This window comes from Theropithecus gelada, chromosome 6 (assembly GCF_003255815.1).
Source record: "Theropithecus gelada isolate Dixy chromosome 6, Tgel_1.0, whole genome shotgun sequence".
NCBI lineage: Eukaryota > Metazoa > Chordata > Mammalia > Primates > Cercopithecidae > Theropithecus > Theropithecus gelada.
Window position 1 is genome coordinate 143,055,937 of NC_037673.1, and position 19,751 is coordinate 143,075,687.

The following is a 19,751-nucleotide window of genomic DNA, read 5'->3' on the forward strand; positions in this document are numbered from 1 at the left end:
ATTAATCAAAAATGGAAATGAGGATGGAAGAAGGGGGAAGGGATTCTATTTTTACTCGATGGCTTGGGCACTGCCTGCTCTGTTAATTGCTGCTAAGCTTGAATGGGATAGAGCAGCTTCAGACATGGGGGTGAGGTGGGGGTGGTGGTGGTATCAGTGGATTCTGCTCCATGCAGCAAGGCTTTTGGCTTTTCTCCAGAGTGGGGAGTGTGTGTGTGTGTGTGTGTTTGCAATCCTGTCATCAGGCAAAAGCATTTTAATAAAGGACCTTGTCTTTTTAACCTAACCAAGCTCCTCTGAAATAAATACTGTTAATTATACCCCAGATCAATACTGAACCCCTTTTGGAAGATGTGCCAAATCTCAGGGGCTTTAAGATTCATTGCAGTTGCTGTCTTAGCTGATGTCTTTGGACACATTCCATCAGAGACCTGGGGAATGAGCCACAGGTTTATTAGGGAGCTCTAGCGGCTTACTTACCAGGGCTTGGCAATTAAGTTTGCAGATGAGGGTGAAGAATGAGAGTGGATTTTATGTTCTGTGTAATGGCAGAATTAATTCTGTAGTTGAAAATCGTCAGGCTGGGGAATCCAGCCAAATGGGGATTGTATAAAATGGACTCTTGTGAAAATTATCCTTCTGGATTTTAGAAAAACATCATGCTCTTTATCCTGTCAGATGCCCAGGAAAGGAATAAATCTTCCGGAAGCAGACCGACATGGGTTCAAATCTTAGGTCCTCCACTGTGATCTGGGGCAAGTTTCCTCACCTCTCTGTGCCGCCTCTGTAAATTAGAGGTACTAATACCAATCTTCATGGGTTGTTGTGAGAATTAAATGAGATACAGAAATGTTCAAAAATAGCACCCTCCCCCTCTACTACACCCACCTGGAAGACAATGAAATTTCTGATTTGGATAGTTGGACTGGACATCAAACTTTGCCCTCTTCTTGTTGGAACTTGGGCTTTTTCTCCAATGACTACACTGTTCACAGAAATATCTCAGATTTTTTTTTTTTTTTGAGATGGAGTCTCGTTCTGTTGCCCAGGCTGGAGTACAGTGGCACAATCTCAGCTCACTGCAACCTCCACCTCCTGGGCTCAAGCGATTCTCCTGCCTCAGCCTCCTGAGTAGTGGGGTGACAGGTGTGCGCTACCATGCCCAGCTAATTTTTATATTTTTAGTAGAGACAGGGTTAAGGTATTAAAATACCTTATTGGCCAGGCCGGTCTCGAACTCCTGACTTAAAGTGATCTGCCCCCCTCGGCCTCCTAAAGTGCTAGGATTATAGGCATAAGCCACTGCGTCTGGCCTAACATCTCAGATTTTAAGGTCTAAAGTGCTTATGCCATTTGCCCCTCAGCATGAAAAAGTCAGACTGCCCCTGGACAGGAAGGCTGCTTTGAGGTCATCTGAAGGAGGGGATTTCTGTGGCCAATCCTTGGGTTGCAGACTTGCCAGTGCAGAAGGGCCTTGCTGCTAGAACAGAGTGTCTACAGGCAGCGAACTTGCTGGTAGAGCCAGTGCAAGGATTGGTGCTGCAGGGCAGCTCCATCGCTACTGCTGAGGGGAACCCTGGCTCCTCGCCCTGGCCCTCAAGACCTTCCCTGGCCAGATTCAGCTTCTGCAATTCCCCAGCACTAGACATTCCCTCTCAACAAGATGGAAGCTCGAGGGGCAGGTGAGGAAGAAGGAAGGTCTGCCCAAACCACAATGGAATTAAGATGCTACTGCAGAACCTACCCTGTGCCATTACACACACACGATTGATTGCATTCAGCAAATGTGTACTGGGAACCTACTATGTGTCAGGCAGTGTGCTAACTGCTTTTACTTTAACTAATTAATGGACAAAGACTTCCATGAGCCCACATCCTATGATCACTTCCCCCATCTCATCCTTCTTGCCCTCTCAGAAGCATTTGACATAGTTGATCCTAATGTATTTCTAAATCACTGTCTTCTCTCAGCTTACATGTGTTGGTTTTCTGCTCACTTCCCTGGCAGCTCATACTTGATCATCCATAAAAAGCCACCTCTTTCTTTCCCCTACCCCATTGGTAAATGTTGGTGTGGCCTTTGCCTCATTCCTGGGCCCTCAGTTATTCTCTAACCATACCTTCTGCCCTAATTGACATTATCCCATCCCATGGCTTAAAATAGCCATGACATGCTCATGATTCCTAAATTTATACCTCCAGCTCAGACCTCTCCCCAGACTTCCAGACTCATGTTATCTAATTGTCTGCCAGACTTCTCTAATTGGATGAATCACAGACATCTCCAATCTGGACACATCCAAAAGAGAATGCTTGGTCTTTCCATGCCAAAACTGTTCCTTCCCCAGTCTCCTCATTTCAGTATATGGCACCATACAGTCACTCAAGCACCAAACCTATGAGTTATCTTAGATTTTCCCTTTTCCATCACCTCTCCACTGCCAATCTCTCAGCAAGTCCTCTTAGCCTCACCTCCTAAGGGGATCCTGAATCTGCCCACTTACCACCACTTCACTGTGCCCACCCTGGTCAGAGCCATTATCATGTCTCCTCCAGACTGTGGCAACAACCTCTAAATGGTCTCTCTGCTTTCCAGGCCTGGCACCCCTTGTCTGAGAACTCTTTTAAGGTCATAAACAGTATTCACTTCCTTCTTAGCACGATCTCATGGCTTCCCATCTCACTTACAGTGAAATCCAAGTGCTCTGCTCTGGCCCATAAAGCTCTCCATGATCTGGCCCCAGCCTACCTCTCTGGCCTCACTTTCCTTTTCCCCTCCCTCCCTTTCTCCCTCCCTGTCTTCCTCCCTCCCTCCCTCTCTTCCTCCTTCCCTCCCCTTTTCTTTTCCTTTCTTTTCCTTTCCTTCCTTTCTTTTCTCTCTCTCTTTCCTCTGTCTCTCTCTCCTCTCTGTCTCTCTCTCCTCTCTGTCTCTCTCTGTCACCCAGGCTGGAGTGCAGTGGCACAATCTTGGCTCACTGCAACCTATGCCTCCCAGGTTCAAGTGATTCTCCTACCTCAGCTTCCTGAGTAGCTGGGATTACAGGTGTGCGCCACCACACCCAGATAATTTTTGTATTTTCAGTAGAGATGGGGTTTCACTATGTTGGCTAGGCTGGTCTGGAACTCCTGGCCTCAAGCAATCCACCTGCCTCAGCCTCCCAAAGTGCTGGGATCACAGGCATGAGCCACCATGCCTGGTCGTGGCCTCACTTTCTGCACTGTCCCTAGCCTACTTGTATTCATCCACTGATCTTTTTTTCTATTCTTTGAACACATAAGGTTGCTCCTCTGTTAGGGCCTTCACACTTAGATGTTGGCTTTCTCTTTGGATCCCTCTGATAACAGGTCTCAATTTAAAGGCTTTGCCACATACTACTACTTCCTGATCCTGCTAATTTTCTTACAGCCTTTTTTTTTTTTTTATCATGTCTGAAATGACCTTGTTTATTTGTACATTTGTATGTTCTCTTTCATCCTGCCCCACAAGAAGGTATGCTCCCTAAAGGCAGAAACCAGCAGGTGTTTAACCAATCTTAGTTGAATAAGTGGTTTTTGGTGTTTTCTTGAAGAGCTACAGGTGGTCTGGCTCAAACCTTAACTTCACCACTTGCTCCTTGGTAGCCATAAGTGTATCTTTCCCCCTTTTAGCTAGTTGCCTCATCTCTAGGATGTGAATAATGGCAGTATGTACTTCAAAGTGTTGTTATGAAGATTAAATGAGCTCATGCATGTATACTTGGCTTACTTCCTGGACACAGTAAAATGTCATGGAAGTTAGCTGTGAATCAGGCTGTTGACATTACTAGTTTTATGATTGCTGCTGCTCTTCCTGCTCCCACTCTTAAAAGACACATGTGGTAGGGAAGCAAGATAATATCTTCACTCCAACCATAACACGATGCTTATACTATGCACCAGGCATCATTCTAAGGCTCCATGGGTGATATTTAATCCTCACAAGCACCCTATAAGGTAAGCACTTCCACTACCCATATTTTATAGGTGAGTAAGTTGAAGCACAGAGGTTAGGTAACCTGTTCAAGATCGCCAGTTAGGCCATGGATACAAGCTGATAGTGGCTGCTCAACTATGTTGATTTTCCTCCTCTGTTTTGACCCAGTCCCTGAATTAACTCACTACTGTCAGCTTGGTTTGACAGAGGGAAGAAACAAAACAAAAATATCCTGGGCTGTGCTTACAGGGAATATCATGCTGGGCTCCTCACTGCCTTGCCTCATCCCAGTACCTATGACAGGGGCTGCTGGGATGAGCAGGGAGTTTTGATGTTTTCTGCTGTCTCTACCCGGGAGGTAAGGCGCCCAGTGGGGCTCTTTGGTCATTCATCAACTTTCTTCAAGTTATAGAAGTAAAAGAACAACCTTGGAGGGAATCTAGAAAATAAGAAAAATGCCCACATTTCATGGCCCCTGACCTCATCCCTTTCATACAGCCTCTGCTTGTCTTTGCCCACATATACTTATCCTGACCTTGCTGCATTCATGGCGAGATTGTCATTTCGTATGCAGCTTTAACATTCATAAGCATTTCTCCACTTGCTACACCTTTGTGTCCCCAGGTCTTTGGCAAGTCAAGTCTCTGAGACCTTTCAAGGTATCTCTTTTTCCATTCCCAGTCCCACTTGAGGACTTCACCTGCTTTTATGCTGCTAAACCACACCCTACTTATTGGGGAACCTCTCCCTTCAAGATTGGCTTTTCAATAGAAATCAGGTACCTCAATGCCTCTAAAATCAATTAAAGTCCCCTTTGTTCAGAAAGAAAGTGTTCTAGCACCACATGAAAGCCTCCAGGCATCACTGTCCTAACACACATTGGACAACCCTGCCTGGTGAAACTGTCGAGACCCAATGCACAGGTTTCTATCATCCTGGACCTTTGGTCCTTTATCTAGTTTCTCTCCTACCTTTAATAAAAGTTATGCTCATTGTGTGCTTCAAATGTGTCAGGGGCTGTGCAAGAGCCCTGTGTCCATGACCTCTTTGCACTCTTACCTCCTGGAGGAAGGTGTCAGCATCAGCACCTGCCCAGGCATCTGGCGGCAATGAGGCCCAGAAACAATATCTGGAACTGCTGGCTCCAGGGCTTGTGTTCTTGATGACTTTTATGTCTTTCCTGGCTGAGTTGTGTCCCCCCGCCTCGCCACCCCATTCATATATTGAAGTCCTAACTCCCAGTACTGCAAAATACAACTGCATTTGGAGATAGAGCCTTTCAACAGGTACTTAAAATAAGGTCAACAGAGTGGGCCTTGATCTAATAGGACTGGCGTCCTCATAAGAAGAGGAATTTTGGACACAGACACAGATGGAAGGTGATGTAAAGACACAGGGAGAAGACAGCCATCATCAAGCCAAGGAGAGCAGTGTGGAATTTATCCTTCTTTCACAGCCCTCAGAAGAAAGCAACCCTGCCAACACTTCATCTTGGGCTTCCAGCCTCCAGAACTTTGAAAAAATAGTTGAATTGTTTAAGCAGTGCAGTCCATGGTACTTTGTTGCAGCAGCCCTGGTAAACTAATGTGCCTTTTTTCACTTGTCTTTTCCTATCTGCCTGCCTTTCCACCACAGATGTTCTATGAAGTCCCACCAGGTGCTATATAAATATTGTACAAATTCAGTAATTACTGAGATAAAGTCCCTGTCTTCATAAAGATTGTATTCCAGTCAGCAAGACAGAGGTTAAGTAAAGCAAACAACTATAATGGAGGCTATGAAAGAAATAAAGAAATAAAATAGAGTGATGAGATCGAGAGATGGTAGGTGCAGATGGGGTGGACAGAGAAGTTAACTCTTAAGTAGTGACATTTTCTCAGAAACTTAAAAAGTCAGTACAGGCCAGACAGGTAGGGTGCGTGGTGGGAGAGCATTCCAGGCAGAAGAGCATGTGCAAAGGGCCCAGAGGTGGGAAGGGACTGGATGTATGGAGGTGCAGGAAGCAAGCCAGTGTGGCCAGGCTACAGGGAGCTGAGCCTGGAGAGGTTAGCAGAGACCAGATTTATGGGGAACATTGGAAAGGAGTTCAGGCTTAATTCCTTTCATTCCCCAGGTTGGTGTCCATTACACCTGGCCAGTTTCTTCACCCAGACCCCGATACTCATGCATAGAAAGGGAAAAGCATAATCCACTCTAGCTAAGTGCTGCCACCATCAGCACCCTATTGTTTCAGGCATCTAAACTGCAAACACAACCCTTGTCACTACCGCCAGAAGTGGTAGAAAAAAATAGGCGAGGGAGAAAAAGAATCATCCCTTTCAACCCCCGCTGAGTATGCAGAGTGAGGGACATATGGAAATTAATAAATGCAGCTCCGATAACACGGTTCTCCTCGGCAGTTTGATTAAATGCTGATGGTTATTAAATACCCTCCTTCTCAGTGCTCATCTCCGAAAGCCAATGTTGCTTTTCATTTTGAACTCTGATGAACTGTCTCAATTCCGATCGCACACCTCAGCTGAACTGCGGTCGACTGCAGGCTGCCGTTTGAGGATGGAAAAAATCAATATGAAATGTCAGGCTAGGGGTCAGATTGAACTTGTTCTCCCAGCTGGCAGGAGCTGGGGCCCGTAGCCACAGCAGCTGAACAAAGGGAGATGTGCGCTGAAGAAGGTTGGTACTTTGGAGGAGTCGGGAAAATGAATTTCATTTGCGTCTTAATTAGATTAGTAGGCTGGCAGCTTGCAATTCAGAACTCTGTTGGTGTTGGAATAGGGAGTGGGAGGACAGGGCTGGGCAGAGGCCTGAAGGCCAGTAGCTGGCTCTTCCACCTCCTTCAGGATGGTCACCAGGGCTTTGCTTCTCTGGGGCTGTGTGGGGCTGAGGCTGGAGGGAGAAGCAGTTCTGGGGCTCCCTGGGTGTGTGGCTTGACCGGCTTCCTGCTTCTGTATGACTGCATGATTCTTCCCTGGGCTCTCCCCATCCAATTCTCCATCCTTAAGTCTCAGCTCAGCAGCCACTGCCTTGTCGAGCCCTCATCACCCCTACTTGTACCAGCACATGCCTCTCTCTTATACATGTATTGCAGTTGTGATACTATATTTGTTTCTATTCTCTAACTAATACATCTTCTCTCCTTAGACAGTGTGGTTAATGTTATACATCAGATTGACTGGGCCATGAGGTGCCCAGATATTTGGCTAGAAATTCTGGGTGTTTCTGTAAAGGTGTTTTTGGAATAGTTTAACATTTACATTAATAGACTGAGTAAAGGAGATTGTACTGCCTACTGTCGGTGGGCCTCATCTCATCAGCTGAAGGCCTGAAGAGAATAAAAACGCTGACCCTCCTGCAAGGGACAGAGAACTCCTCTGTCTGACTGCCTTCGAGCTGGAACATTGTTTTTTTCTCCCCTTGCTTCTGGACCTGAATTGAAACACTGATTTTTCCTGGGTCTTCAGCCTGAGGGCTTTATTTATTTATTTTTTTGAGATACAGTCTTGCTCTGTCGCTGAGACTGGGGTGCAGTGGGGCGATCTCAGCTCACTGCAACCTACGCCTCCCAGGTTCAAGTGATGCTTCTGCCTCAGCCTCCTGAGTAACTGGGATTACAGGTGTGTGCCACCACACCTGGCTAATATTTGTATTTTTAGTAGAGACGGGGTTTCACCACATTGCCCAGACTGCTCTCAAACTCCCAACCTCAGGTAATCCACCCGCCTCAGCCTCCCAAAGTGCTGGGATTACGTGTGTGAGCCACCGCACCCGGTATCTGATGGCTTTTAGACTAGAACACTACCATCAGCTCTCATGGGTCTTCAGCTTCATGGCTGCAGAGCTTGGGACTTGTCAGCCTTCATAACCATGTGATCTAATTCTTTATGATAAATCTTTTTACTTACACACACATACCCTACTGGTTCTGTTTGTCTGGAGAACCCTAATACAGACAGTGAGCTCTAAGAGGGAGGAAACCAGGTCTGTTTTTGCTCACCCTTGTGTCTCCAGAGTCTGATACAGTACCTGACATAAAGTATGTGATTAACAAATACTGATTAAATAAAGGAATAATGAGGCCTCCTATATCTGGCAAGAGGGTTGGGGTTTCGAACATCTTGCGTCTGCAGGCCTGGAACCGGGAGAATCCTGGGTGAATAATTGTGGTAACTGCTGCCGTCATTTATTGACTCCTTTGTGCCTGGCAGAGGGAGGGCTAGGATCTCACACACATGAAATTTAGTTCTTGCGAACAACCTGCCCTATGACGCTGTCCTTAATATTTCTACTTTCAGATGAGGAATCTGGGGCTCAAAAGAATTAAATAACTTACTTGAGGTCTTGCAGGTACTGAGTGTCAGAGCCGAGTTCTGATTCCAAAGCATCTACTCTAAATCACTCAAGTTTTTTTTTTTTTTTTTTTTAACTTTCAAGTTCAGAGGTTCATGTGCAGGTTTATTACATAGGTAAATGTGTGTCATGGGTTTTTTTTGTGTGCAGTTTATTTCATCATCCAGGTATTAAGCCTAGTATCACTTAGTTATTTACCATTCTAGTTTTGAAAGCTTCTAAGGCCTTGCCCTTTTTCTATCTTGTGTTCAGGCTTCATCAAGCTTACCAGTCAGTTGATTCCCCAACATCCAGAACGCACATGGATCTGTCTGACTCCAAAGCCGTGGCTAGTGTCAGTCACACCGGGCTATGGGGATGCCAGGGCTTCCTGTGCCATCCCTGGCCTCCTTCCTGGGTTGGTGGCCCAGAAAGCCCAGTTCTGCCTTCACTCACCAGAGAGGCCCTGCTTCCTTAGACAGTTCATGTCACCTCACCCACAGCATGTCCCGCACTGAATCCCAACCCTTCACTGTCTCTGGGAGGGAGTTAGAGACTTTCCATCCATCCCCATTCCCACTTGTTATTTATGTCTACCCTTAGGCACACATTTATTAAATATTTCCTGACTCCTGCTTATATGTCAGGGGGTCATATAATGTGACCAAATCAGATTCAGTTCTCATCCTCAAGGAGTTTACTATCTAGAGGGGAATGACATTGAACAATTCATATCACATCCATGTATGATGAATGCCAACCTTTAATGTCACTAACATCATTGATGACACCCATAGTTATTTTAAAAGAAAATGTTCATTTTCCCCCTTCTCTTTCTTTGGATTTCTATAGCCACCATTCTTTATCTAGGTTCCAAACTATCCTCGCATTGAGACTAAAGCAAAACCTAACTTTCATACCTTTCTTCACATGACCACTGTGTTAATCTTCCACAAAACACAATTATTATTAAATCTGCTGTCTAGCTAAATGATCTCAAATTACTTCCCACATACTAGAAACTGTGCTTCTCCAAGTAGGGTACCTGTGTATATCCTTGCGGGTTAGGAAGAGGGGAGGATATGGGGTATACTAGAAATTATAGGAAACCATATGATAAATGTTACATCTTTTAGAAACATCAACTTTGTTTAAAATTTGAGAGTGGGGGATAGAAATGTAATTATTAAAGTGAAAATAGATATTATATGGGGGTGAAATGTAAAACTCACATGAAATTTTAGAAAGAAAAGTAAGGCTTCAAAGAAAATCTGTTGTGGTCAGCACCTCCCCCAGGGTCGCCGGTCTCTGCCAGGCATGTGCTGTTTTACCTTTGCTGGTAGGTTGGGCCAACCCAGAGCACACAGGGGGAACAGGATTCCTCTCTGTGCCCTCCTTCCATGGCAGCAGGGCTCATGGCTTGGCCCCACCACAACTGTGTTTGGTAGAACAGCTTAAGAAGGACTGGATGCTATGGGAACCAGACTCTGGGTATAAAATAAGTACTCACTGAATGCATGAATACATGACAGCATAAACTTTGGAATCTGATCTTCAAGGATCAACCTGATATAAACCATCATCCCTATTTAACCTCATTAACCCAAGATTCCCCTTTCCCCCAAGCCTGACACTTTTTATTTAACACTCTTCAAAAGTTCCATTACTTTAGTAACTTCAGAATTTTGCCCATTCTGTGCTTGCTGCCAACAATACTCTTCTTTCTGTTTCCCACCTAACCAAATCCTACTTGTACTTCAACAGTCATCTACTCAGCCTCTGCCTTCCCTGTGAGGTCTGTTTCGAACATCTAAACCCCCTCTGAATGACCTAACCCATAATTATCTCCACCATTCACTTGAGTATTAAAACTGAACTGCCTTATACATTGTTCCTGAAATGCTTCTTGGGTGCATCTTGCCTCATTAGCCAAATTTTAAATTACTTGAGCATAGGAAATAAGTCTTACCTTTCCACTGTACCACTCAGAGTTCTTTATTGTAACAAACACATTGTAGATACAAGAATATCATGCTGTATCTGTGACTGAATGAACTGTAGTTTAGATCAGTGGTTCTCAACCGGGAGTAATGTTTTCACCAAGAGGATATTTCACAATGTCTGGAGACATTTTTGGTTATCATAACTGGGCTTGTGTTATTTGCATCTAGTGGGTAAGGCCACAGATGCTGCTAAACATCCTACAATGTACAGGACAGCCCCTTCCCCGAAACAAAAAACTAGGTAGCACAAGATTCAATGGTGTACTGTTAAGAAGTGCTTATCTATATTATAGTGGCTTCCTAACCTGTCTCCTTGTTTCTTTGTTCTCTCAGCCAGAATTTAACGTTTATCCTTCTGCCTTCTGTCTGAACAATTTCCCTAACAACTAATTCTGATCATATTACTCCTCTGGTTACTATTATGGCCGTTCACTGACTTTGATGAAAAAAATTCGGGTTTTAAAAACCATGGTCATTACGACGTGGCTCTGGCATCCTATAGTCACAATCTCTCCAAGAAGCCACCAGTTCCTTCCCCCAGCTGCTGTTCTAGATGCCTTTTATGTTCTCAGCCTCCCACGCAGTTCAGCAAGTCCTGTTAACTTTATTGCCAAGATCTGTGCAGTACTGTGCAGGTTACATGGATTAAAAAAAAAAAAAAAAAAAAAAAAGATGTGTCCAGAACCCATCTACCCTCTCAATTTCCACTCACTTCTTTGTCTAGGCCACCCTTCAATGGTCTCCTAACTGGTCTCCCTGCTATTCCTCAAAGTCATTCTCCCAATGGCAGCAAGCATGATTTCTTTAACACATAATTTGGATCACATCACACTGTTATTTAAACCCTTTTCTGATGAAGGTCATGTCTTATTTATTTTCATCTCTGGATGTTTTGGAATCAAACGTGAATGTTCATCTTTACTGAAATATAAAATACGGAGCTGACTCCCACTTGTAGTTTCTTTACTCCTAGTGTGTCTGGTGTAGAAAGGGAGATCATAAGCTTCCAGGCCCTCCCCCTGCATGTTGGAGCCAGTGGCCATGTCCCCCCACCTCCCTTCAGCTGCTACTCACACTTGGTGTGCCTGTCACACAGGGCAGATGCCCGCATGTCACACAGCCGGATTGTCCCTTTGCTGCTGCTGTACACGAAGGTGTTGCAATGATGGGGGTGGAACTCGGCTGCTGTGATCACCTCCGTGAGCTCCTCCATGTTGGCTGGCTTAATGTCCACGATATCTGGCACAGACGAGTCAAGGAAGAAACCAGGAGAAGGAGGCAGGAACTTGGGGAAGGGTAGAATTAGCAATGGCACCATCTTACATTAGTGTAATATGTCAAGATTTGCTATGCACATGCTGGATCCTCATCATAAACTTGTCCCAGGCAGATGAACCTCAGGAACTTTAACAGCCCAGGGTTACCCAGTAGTCAGAGGCAGCATTAGAACTCAGGTCTCTTGACTCCTCATTTGTGTTTTATCCTCTAAAAACATGTAAAAGACATCCACTCATGACTAAAGTTAACTGCTTGTGCAATCAGGCTAAAATGTACCAAGTTGCAAAGATTTTGCTTCTCATTTTATAATAATGATTAAGGTACTACTCCTATTATAACCAAATAATTCATTTTGTCTGATTCCTTAACTGGATTCTTGGGCTAGTAAGTGATATCTATAATAATAGAGTACACACTCTCTTTCATGAAATCCCTAAGCCCTTCTTTATAATATGTTGATGATAATAATAATAGCTGCCACCAATAATTTAGCACTAGCTATAGGCCATTCACTGTGCAAAGCGTATCATGTACTTTATCTCATTTAATCCTTACAAGAACTCTACATATCAGCATTTTCCTTATCCTCATTTTTTCAGGGGTGGAAACGGATGCTCCAAGTGCATAAAGTAACTTGCCTCAAGTCACATGGCTAAATGACAACACTAGGATTTCATCCCAGGTGCAAAGTCTGTGCTCTTTCATAATTATGCAACATTTCTCTCATGTATGATATATAAAACTTCTAGTCTCTGTAAGTTGTGATCTGCTTTTCAGCTTGTGAGGGAGTTTTTAAGTATCAGAAAGAAGCCATCTAGTTGGAAATTTTTAGGGTCCCATGGAAAATATCCTTAGTTTTATCATCTGGGTTTTTTCTTCTTAGTATTTCCCTTTCTGATCAAGAATTATACCTCTGTTTTTTAAAGACTATATCCTTGTATATTGGAATGAAACATTTACTCTTTTATTTATGAAGGTGACTCAATGAAAACAACCCCCTTCTGTAGGATGTCTGGCATGAGTGAAGGAGTGGGTTTGTACAGATCTCTTCACACCTCCACTCAGAGCTTGGGGGATCAGGACACAGAGCGGCCGAGGCACTGTCTGAGGACCCAGCAACATCCTGCAAAGAACGAGCCTTGTGATGTGGATGCTGCTACACAGTGAAGCTGACCAACAGGACTCCCACTTTTCCTAGATTTTTCCCACTTGTGAGCCACCTTTGTGATTTTTGCCCTATCTGTGCATCATCAGGTAGTACGTTTTACTTGACATTTTTCTTTCAGATCAACTTTAAATTGATTCACTGTTTTCTTTACTTAGTTTTATCTAAACAGTAACCCAATATTCATAAAATCATGGGTTTAATAAGGTAGCTATACTTTAAGTAACATGCATAAAGATCAATATATTATATATTGCATTTGTGTGTATATATAATATATATTTTATACATATTATATATATTTTATATAATATATAAAATAGTTGCAAATGAGTGTACCAGGAGTTTATGCACATTTTGGACAACAGTGTATTGAATCAACAAGCAATAACTTGATATAACTGCCCCATTAGACTGAGATGGATGAAAGTCTTGCATGTTTTTCATTAACCTAGTAGCATAGTCCCCTCCTTAGAGTTTAGATGTGGTACAAGAAAATGCACTGATATTTTTAGTCCCGCTAGCACTAACAAAGTAATATCTATGATCAAACATCACCTATGCTCCTGCTACAACATTTCAACATGCAATTTGTTGCAACAATGGCTTTGTATTTGGTTGTGCCTCTTTCCCATTTATTATCTCTTATAAACCCTGTTGGGTTCTTTCTAAAATTGGCTTGAGACTGAGCTAACATGTTACTACAATTTCTCCCACCAAACACAGATGCAAATATTACTTGGGTCTCCGGGGCATGTGGGTCTCCTGGCTTCACAAAATACTACCTTTCAACTCAACTTCTGCCAGAGTTATAAATATGATTACAGTTAGCACCACATGCTTTGGAGCAGGAGCCTGTGCCCCTCAGAAGGAGGCTCTAGGCTGCAGCTCTGGTGCTCTCTCAGCCACTGACCCATGCCCTGGGCTCTATGGCCATGACATGGCGTTGGGTAAACAGAGGTTAGCGTTCAGCTGCTGTTAGATTTCTTCATCCTCCAGAGCAAGCCTTGATACCCCACGGTGCCAGTGAACATGTTTCTCTTTTCTCAAAATAGGGAAAGAAAATCTGGTGTCAGCTTTCTCAACCTCTACGAGTATAGCTCTAAAAACAAGCTGAACTGGAAGGGATCTTCGCTGTGTGGGAGGGGGAGGTGCTACAGCTACAGTTATTTTTTCCCACCTAAAAATAAAGCCCCAAAGTCAGAATGTGCAAAAACAAAGTGCCTAAACATGTCTATGAAACCAGGAACATCCTCCGCCATCAAGGACGCCAGTGGGGCTGTGCCTACAATATCTGCCTAGAGCTGCCATCTCTGGATCTTTCCTTCTCTCACTGGACCTTCCAAGCCTACCCACCTCCCAGCCCTCATCCCCAAGCCTGTGGCTTCCTACCCCCGGCAGGTCTCAGTCTTCCTTTTTGAGTAGAGGGCTTGTTTAGTTTGACTCAAAGGGGTTCCAGGAATAAACCACGATTATCCCTCTTTTTAATCACTCTGAATTTAAGAGAAAGATATGGCCAGTAGCTAATGCTGATCAGGGGCCAGGTCTGCCCTGTGCTAACACTTTCCATGTGTTGTCCCCCTTGCCCCTCGTCTCAGCCTTATGAGGGCAGAACTATTAACAGCTCCATTTTACAGCCAAGGGAACTCAGATACATTGCTTGAGGTTATGTGACACAGTGGGCAGAGCTGGGATTTGAACCCAAGCTTGTCTGACTCTGGAGCCTGGGTTCTTTCTCACCATGCCCCTCTGCCTCCTTTGAGGAATGGCCTCACAAAGCTGGCCAAAATGTGACAATTTTGGTTCTCTTGAAAAGACCCCCAGCTAATCTGAGAGGGCAGCCCATCTCTTCTGGCTTTAGGCTTGTGCTCTCTTAATTTACCTACCACTTTGGTGACTGAATTTTCCAGAACCAGAATTTTTATGTGCTCTAAGATTTTGTTTTTTTTGAAGCAGAATTTGGGACAAAATCCTGACAAGGTATTGTTTGGATTTTTACCTGTTGGAGGATTTGGTGAGTTCTAGAAACATTTGAGAGAAGTCTAGTTGCTAAAAATTAAATGACTTATGGTGATGATGGGAGAGGATATTCGACATCTGTATCCTCTAGAAACCCGGGCTTTTTCCCCTGCACGGCTCTAAAGGGCAATCCATGTTTTCAGCATATGTAATTTTGCCCTTCATGTTGGGAGGGAAGGAGAAAGAAGATGAGCAAAGCGTGGCTCCATGTGTAATCTTGAAAATGGAATGATGCATTTTGACAGTCAATTTTCTTTTTTTTTTTAATCCTTTAGAGCTCTCTATCCAAATTATGTCCCTGTTGTCCCAAATAACTAGATGGCAAAAGCAAAACAGAGCATTGAATTCATGGCTAATATACAACTCCGACAGCCAACAGATTGCTATTAAATTAACCCTGGGGCTTGACAGATCTGTTCTTCTTGACCTGACCGCTTACGGCATTTCTTATTAATGCTGAGCCCAGGCAAATTACATCTGCTAACAAAAGGGGTTAATCTGGCTCTCTGCTGGGACTCTGGAGGCAGCTCTGAGGACAGGAGGGGGCACAGCCAGCTTGGCAGCTGAGCTCCATGCTTGGAAGGCAGAAGAGGGGAAGGTGAGGGCACCGCTGTGCCAGGCAGTGGCCTGAGGCATCATTTAAAATAATAATTGAAGACACCAGGAGGTCACTCCTTAAGGGATCCACTTCAAACAAATGAGAAGCCAGAGCCATAAATGGTTCATCAGCGGTGGGATGAGGGAATGGAGAGGGTCATGGCAGGATGGTAAGAGGTAGCATGGGGGCCATTCAAATATCATTTCCTAATCCCAAGTTTAGAGAAAGCTTTTTATGAAAACAAAAGTCCAGTGTTATATTAGAAAAATATTGACAACTGAAATAAATATACAGAATAAGGAAGTGATTAGATGAATTTTTATATATCTCTTTACATTGTTTTTGCAGTGAAATTTCCAAGTCTGTAAAAACCATAGTGCACAAAATTCTAACGATAGTATGATGATGTCATTTAAAACTTATACTCTGAAAATGATGAGCTAAATGGGAAGACACCAAAACATTAGTGATAGTTCTATCAGGGTGGGTTTATGAATGGTTTTTCTTTTGATTTCAATGATCAGTACTATTTCCACATTTTCTTTTAATGAAGTTGTATTTCAGGCAGGAAAAAATCTTAGGGCCAGGCATGGTGGCTCACGCCTGTAATCCCAACAAGTTGGGAGGCCAAGGGGGGGTGGATCATTTGAGCCCGGGAATTTCAGACCAGCCTGGGCAACATGGTGAAACCCTATCTCTACCAAACATACCAAAAATTAGCCAGGTGTGGTGGCATGCACCTGTAGTCCCAGCTACTGGGGAGGCTGAGGCAGGAGGATTGATTGAGCCTGGGAGGTTGAAGCTGCAGTGAGTGGTAATCGTGCCACTGCACTCCAGCCTGGGTAACAGAGCGAGACCCTATATTGAAAAATAAAACAAAAACTTAGGATACGTTCCATACTTAACATGTGTATTATTTTGGGTAAGGAAACTTAGGTACAAAGTATATACAGTCTGACTACGACCACATAAATTACACACACACACACACACACAGAGACAGAGAGAAAGAGAGAGAAGGGCCCATTTTCACTCATTTATTTCTTCATTTATTCTACAAGTGTTTCCAAAGAATCTACACCCTGACAGTACTTTTCTGGGTGCAGGAGATACAGTAGCGACCAAAGCAGACCCCAAACCCCCTGATCCATGGAGTCTATATTCTAGTAGGGAACAGTCAATAAACAAGATAAATGAGTGTAATACACAGTATATTAGGCAGTGATAACTACTAAGCAGTAAAAGCAGGAAAGGGAGAGGGAAATTATGTCTTTATATGTCCTAGATTGAATAGAAGGAAGGTTCTTGGCGTTGTATGTTCCCACTCATAAGTGGAAGCTAAGCTATGAGGATGCAAAGGCATAAGAATGACACAATGGACTTTGGGGACTCAGGGGGAAAGGGTGGGAAGGAGGTGAGGGATAAAAGATGACAAATTGGGGTCAGTGTATACCGCTCAGGAGATGGGTGCACCAAAATGTCATAAATCACCACTAAAGACCTTACTCATGTAACCAAATATCAGCTGTTCCCCAAAGCCTGTGGAAATAAAAGATTGTTTTAAAAAGAAAAATGCATATGGTATAATCCCAACTATATACAAAATAAAATAATCTGTGAATATGCCTGGTGTATAAATGAATAGAAAAGTGTGAGAGTCCATATCCTAACGTAGGCGAGCTTCCATAAGGATCACGTAGCAAATATTTTCAGCCTTTTGGGCCTTTGTCACAACTATTCAACTTTGCAGTTGCAGCAGGAAAGCAGCCACAGATAATATGTAACTGAAAGGGTGTGGCTGTGTTCCAGTAAAACTTTACTTACAAAAACACTTCGGGATAAATTTGGTCTGGGAGCATAGTTTGCCAACCCCTGTTCTAACCTTTTAGCAGAGTAAGAGGTGAATTGTTTATTGCTAAAGTAATTTACCAAAAAATAACTTGTATTAATGTATGATTTGTATTAAAAATAATATCAATAAAAGGAATGTCCTAATGCAAAAAAAAAGTGGATTAGGAACCTGAAAGTTGCAAAAAAAAAAAAAAAAAAAAAAAGAAGAAGAAAGATTCTTGGGTAAATCAGGAGTTTTAAATTGTTTTTGGCTCTTTAAATTTCTTTTATTTTCCCCTGAACCCACATTGTTGAATTAGCTAGCATTAAGTTAAAACTGTGATGCAAATACAATGTATAGACAGCAAAATTGGTAGTGAGATTATTGGTCATTTCATTTTCCCCAAATCTCTACAATGAATACCTATTATTAAACAAAGAAAGCAAAAAACATTAAAAATGAGCAGTTTTCCTGGCTTAAAATCATCTTTGAGAGAGTTGGGAGACCAGGAACCTCATCTCGATGGGTAAAGTTCAAGATAATATTGTGAAAAAGATTGTGATGGTAACAAAATGGGGCCCAGAGATTGGGATTCAGTTTTGATTCTATTCCCATTTTCCTAAGAGAATTTGGGAAACTCATTTTCTCTCTCTGGGTTCCTATTTCTTTGCCTATAAATGGGTATAACCCTATCAGCCTCTAAGAATTTTGATTATCAAACAAGATAATGGAAAAGATAATTTATTAAGTAGTTTTACACTGGTGTGAATATTCCTCCTTCTGAAGGAAACACATATTTCTCCAAGGATAGGGTTTATATGCATTGCCTTTATGAGGTGACTTTCATATGCCTCTGTCCCATTGCTGCTGATTTTGCTAATACTGACATGCATATTTCCCCAATTCCTGTCTAAGCCAATTGAGGATAGGAGAGCCAAGTAGGACGCTTTTCTGCAGGGCTGAGTATTATAAACATTGGCCAAGTTGAAGAGTGGAATCTATGTTTACCAGGGTAAAGTACCCACATTCAAAAGCAGCTGAGGCTTTTCATATCCCACTTAAAGTCTGCCGATACAGAAGGTAGAAAATAGTAATATCTTTGTGTGAACACAGCATATTTGTTTGATGAGTTTGATTTCCTTTTAGGGACATGAGTTGCTTTGAGGTCTTTTTTTCTTTCCATGGTCTAAATTTAATCTTTGGATATTAAGCAATGATTATGAAGCATAAAGATCTTATTAGCTGAAAGGACATGTTGCTTGATGATGAGACACTGGAAATCTCCAAAGAGGACTCCAAGGGATATTCCTCTCTTAAGAGCTTAAAAAAAAAGCCAATGTGTAAATATTCATGGATTGTTTGCCAATTCCTAGGCTCAATATGAGGAGACTGACAAAGAGACACATGGTGTCATATTAAATATGTATTGGGCAGGGTGAAAGCCACTGAAGCAACAAGAGGGGAGAAACTTGTACTAGACCCCACAGCTCCCCTGGAAGCCTGCCTGGCAGAATCCCACTGAATTAAAAGGAAGCTGCTGTCCATGTTAGTAATGAGTGCTAGAACCTGGAAGCCAAGAGTTGAGGCTATGTGGTCCCTTAATTAGGGAATTGACTCTAACAGGGCCTCAGCTTGGTTGACAAATAAAATGAAGCTGCTGTACAGGGTTGTTAGGACCAAGGTCAAAGTTGAAATATCCCTAGAGTCCAGTTGGCTTCTCCCAGATAATTCCTCTGTCTCATGTTCAGAGACTGGACTTCTGAAAGGTGAAGCCTCTGCTACCATTCCCAGCCTTGCTTATGCCATGCTCCACTTCACTCTCTGGGCTTCAAAAATAGTGGCCTTCTTAGAGTTCCTCCAACACGTCATACTCTCTCCTGCCACAGGACCTCTGTACACACTGAACACCTTTCACCACACCTTTTTGCCAAGTTAGCTCATACTCTTCCTCTTTCAGATCTTAATCAATTCTTCAGCAAAGCCTTCCCTGGTCTATAGCAGGATTTAAAAAAATGCATTCATAGAACCATATTCCCTATCTTCACAGAAATTATCTCAGTTTGTAATTATATATTCAGTATATTTGATGAACATTACTCTGAAAGTGGCAAATTTGTTTTTTCTCATTTTCTTGCCTGGCACAAACTAGGTGCTCAATTTATCATTGTTGAGGGCTAGTCTTTATTTTTACTTGTTATGGGTCTATTTAATAGATCCCATGTTGGACAAGGTAAGAACTCAGGTCAATTCATTCTTAGTCCTAAGAAAAGAGTTCAAAGGATTCTAGGTATACCATAGTTTTCATAAAGAAGCAACACCTTTTAATATAAATTTTCATTTATTGCTATTGTCTCTTGTCCTAGAAAACTACTAATCTATTAATGACTTATTATGGTCCTGATGTAGTTAGCCTATTAAGACCAAAGTTTGACTGTTTATGTGAGAACCTGTTACACAAGACAAGGACAGACTGGCTACGGATGGAAGGGAGAGAATTCATGACCAGGTATTATGAGGTTTAGCAATGCCTTGCTCTGATCTGGTGCTAAACACAAGGCCCTAGACCTCAGAGTTCCTGC

General features: G+C 42.9%; 1 protein-coding gene across 9 annotated transcripts in view; it reads right to left on the reverse strand.

Annotated features, from left to right (window-relative positions):
* PPP2R2B (protein phosphatase 2 regulatory subunit Bbeta) overlaps window positions 1–19,751 on the reverse strand; it is a 476,090-nt gene that overhangs the window by 32,828 nt on the left and 423,511 nt on the right. For all 9 annotated transcript variants that reach the window (XM_025388122.1, XM_025388121.1, XM_025388126.1 and 6 more), the window contains one exon: window positions 11,356–11,520. In XM_025388122.1, the coding sequence (XP_025243907.1) occupies window positions 11,356–11,520 (165 nt within the window). The remainder of the gene's footprint in view (window positions 1–11,355; window positions 11,521–19,751) is intronic.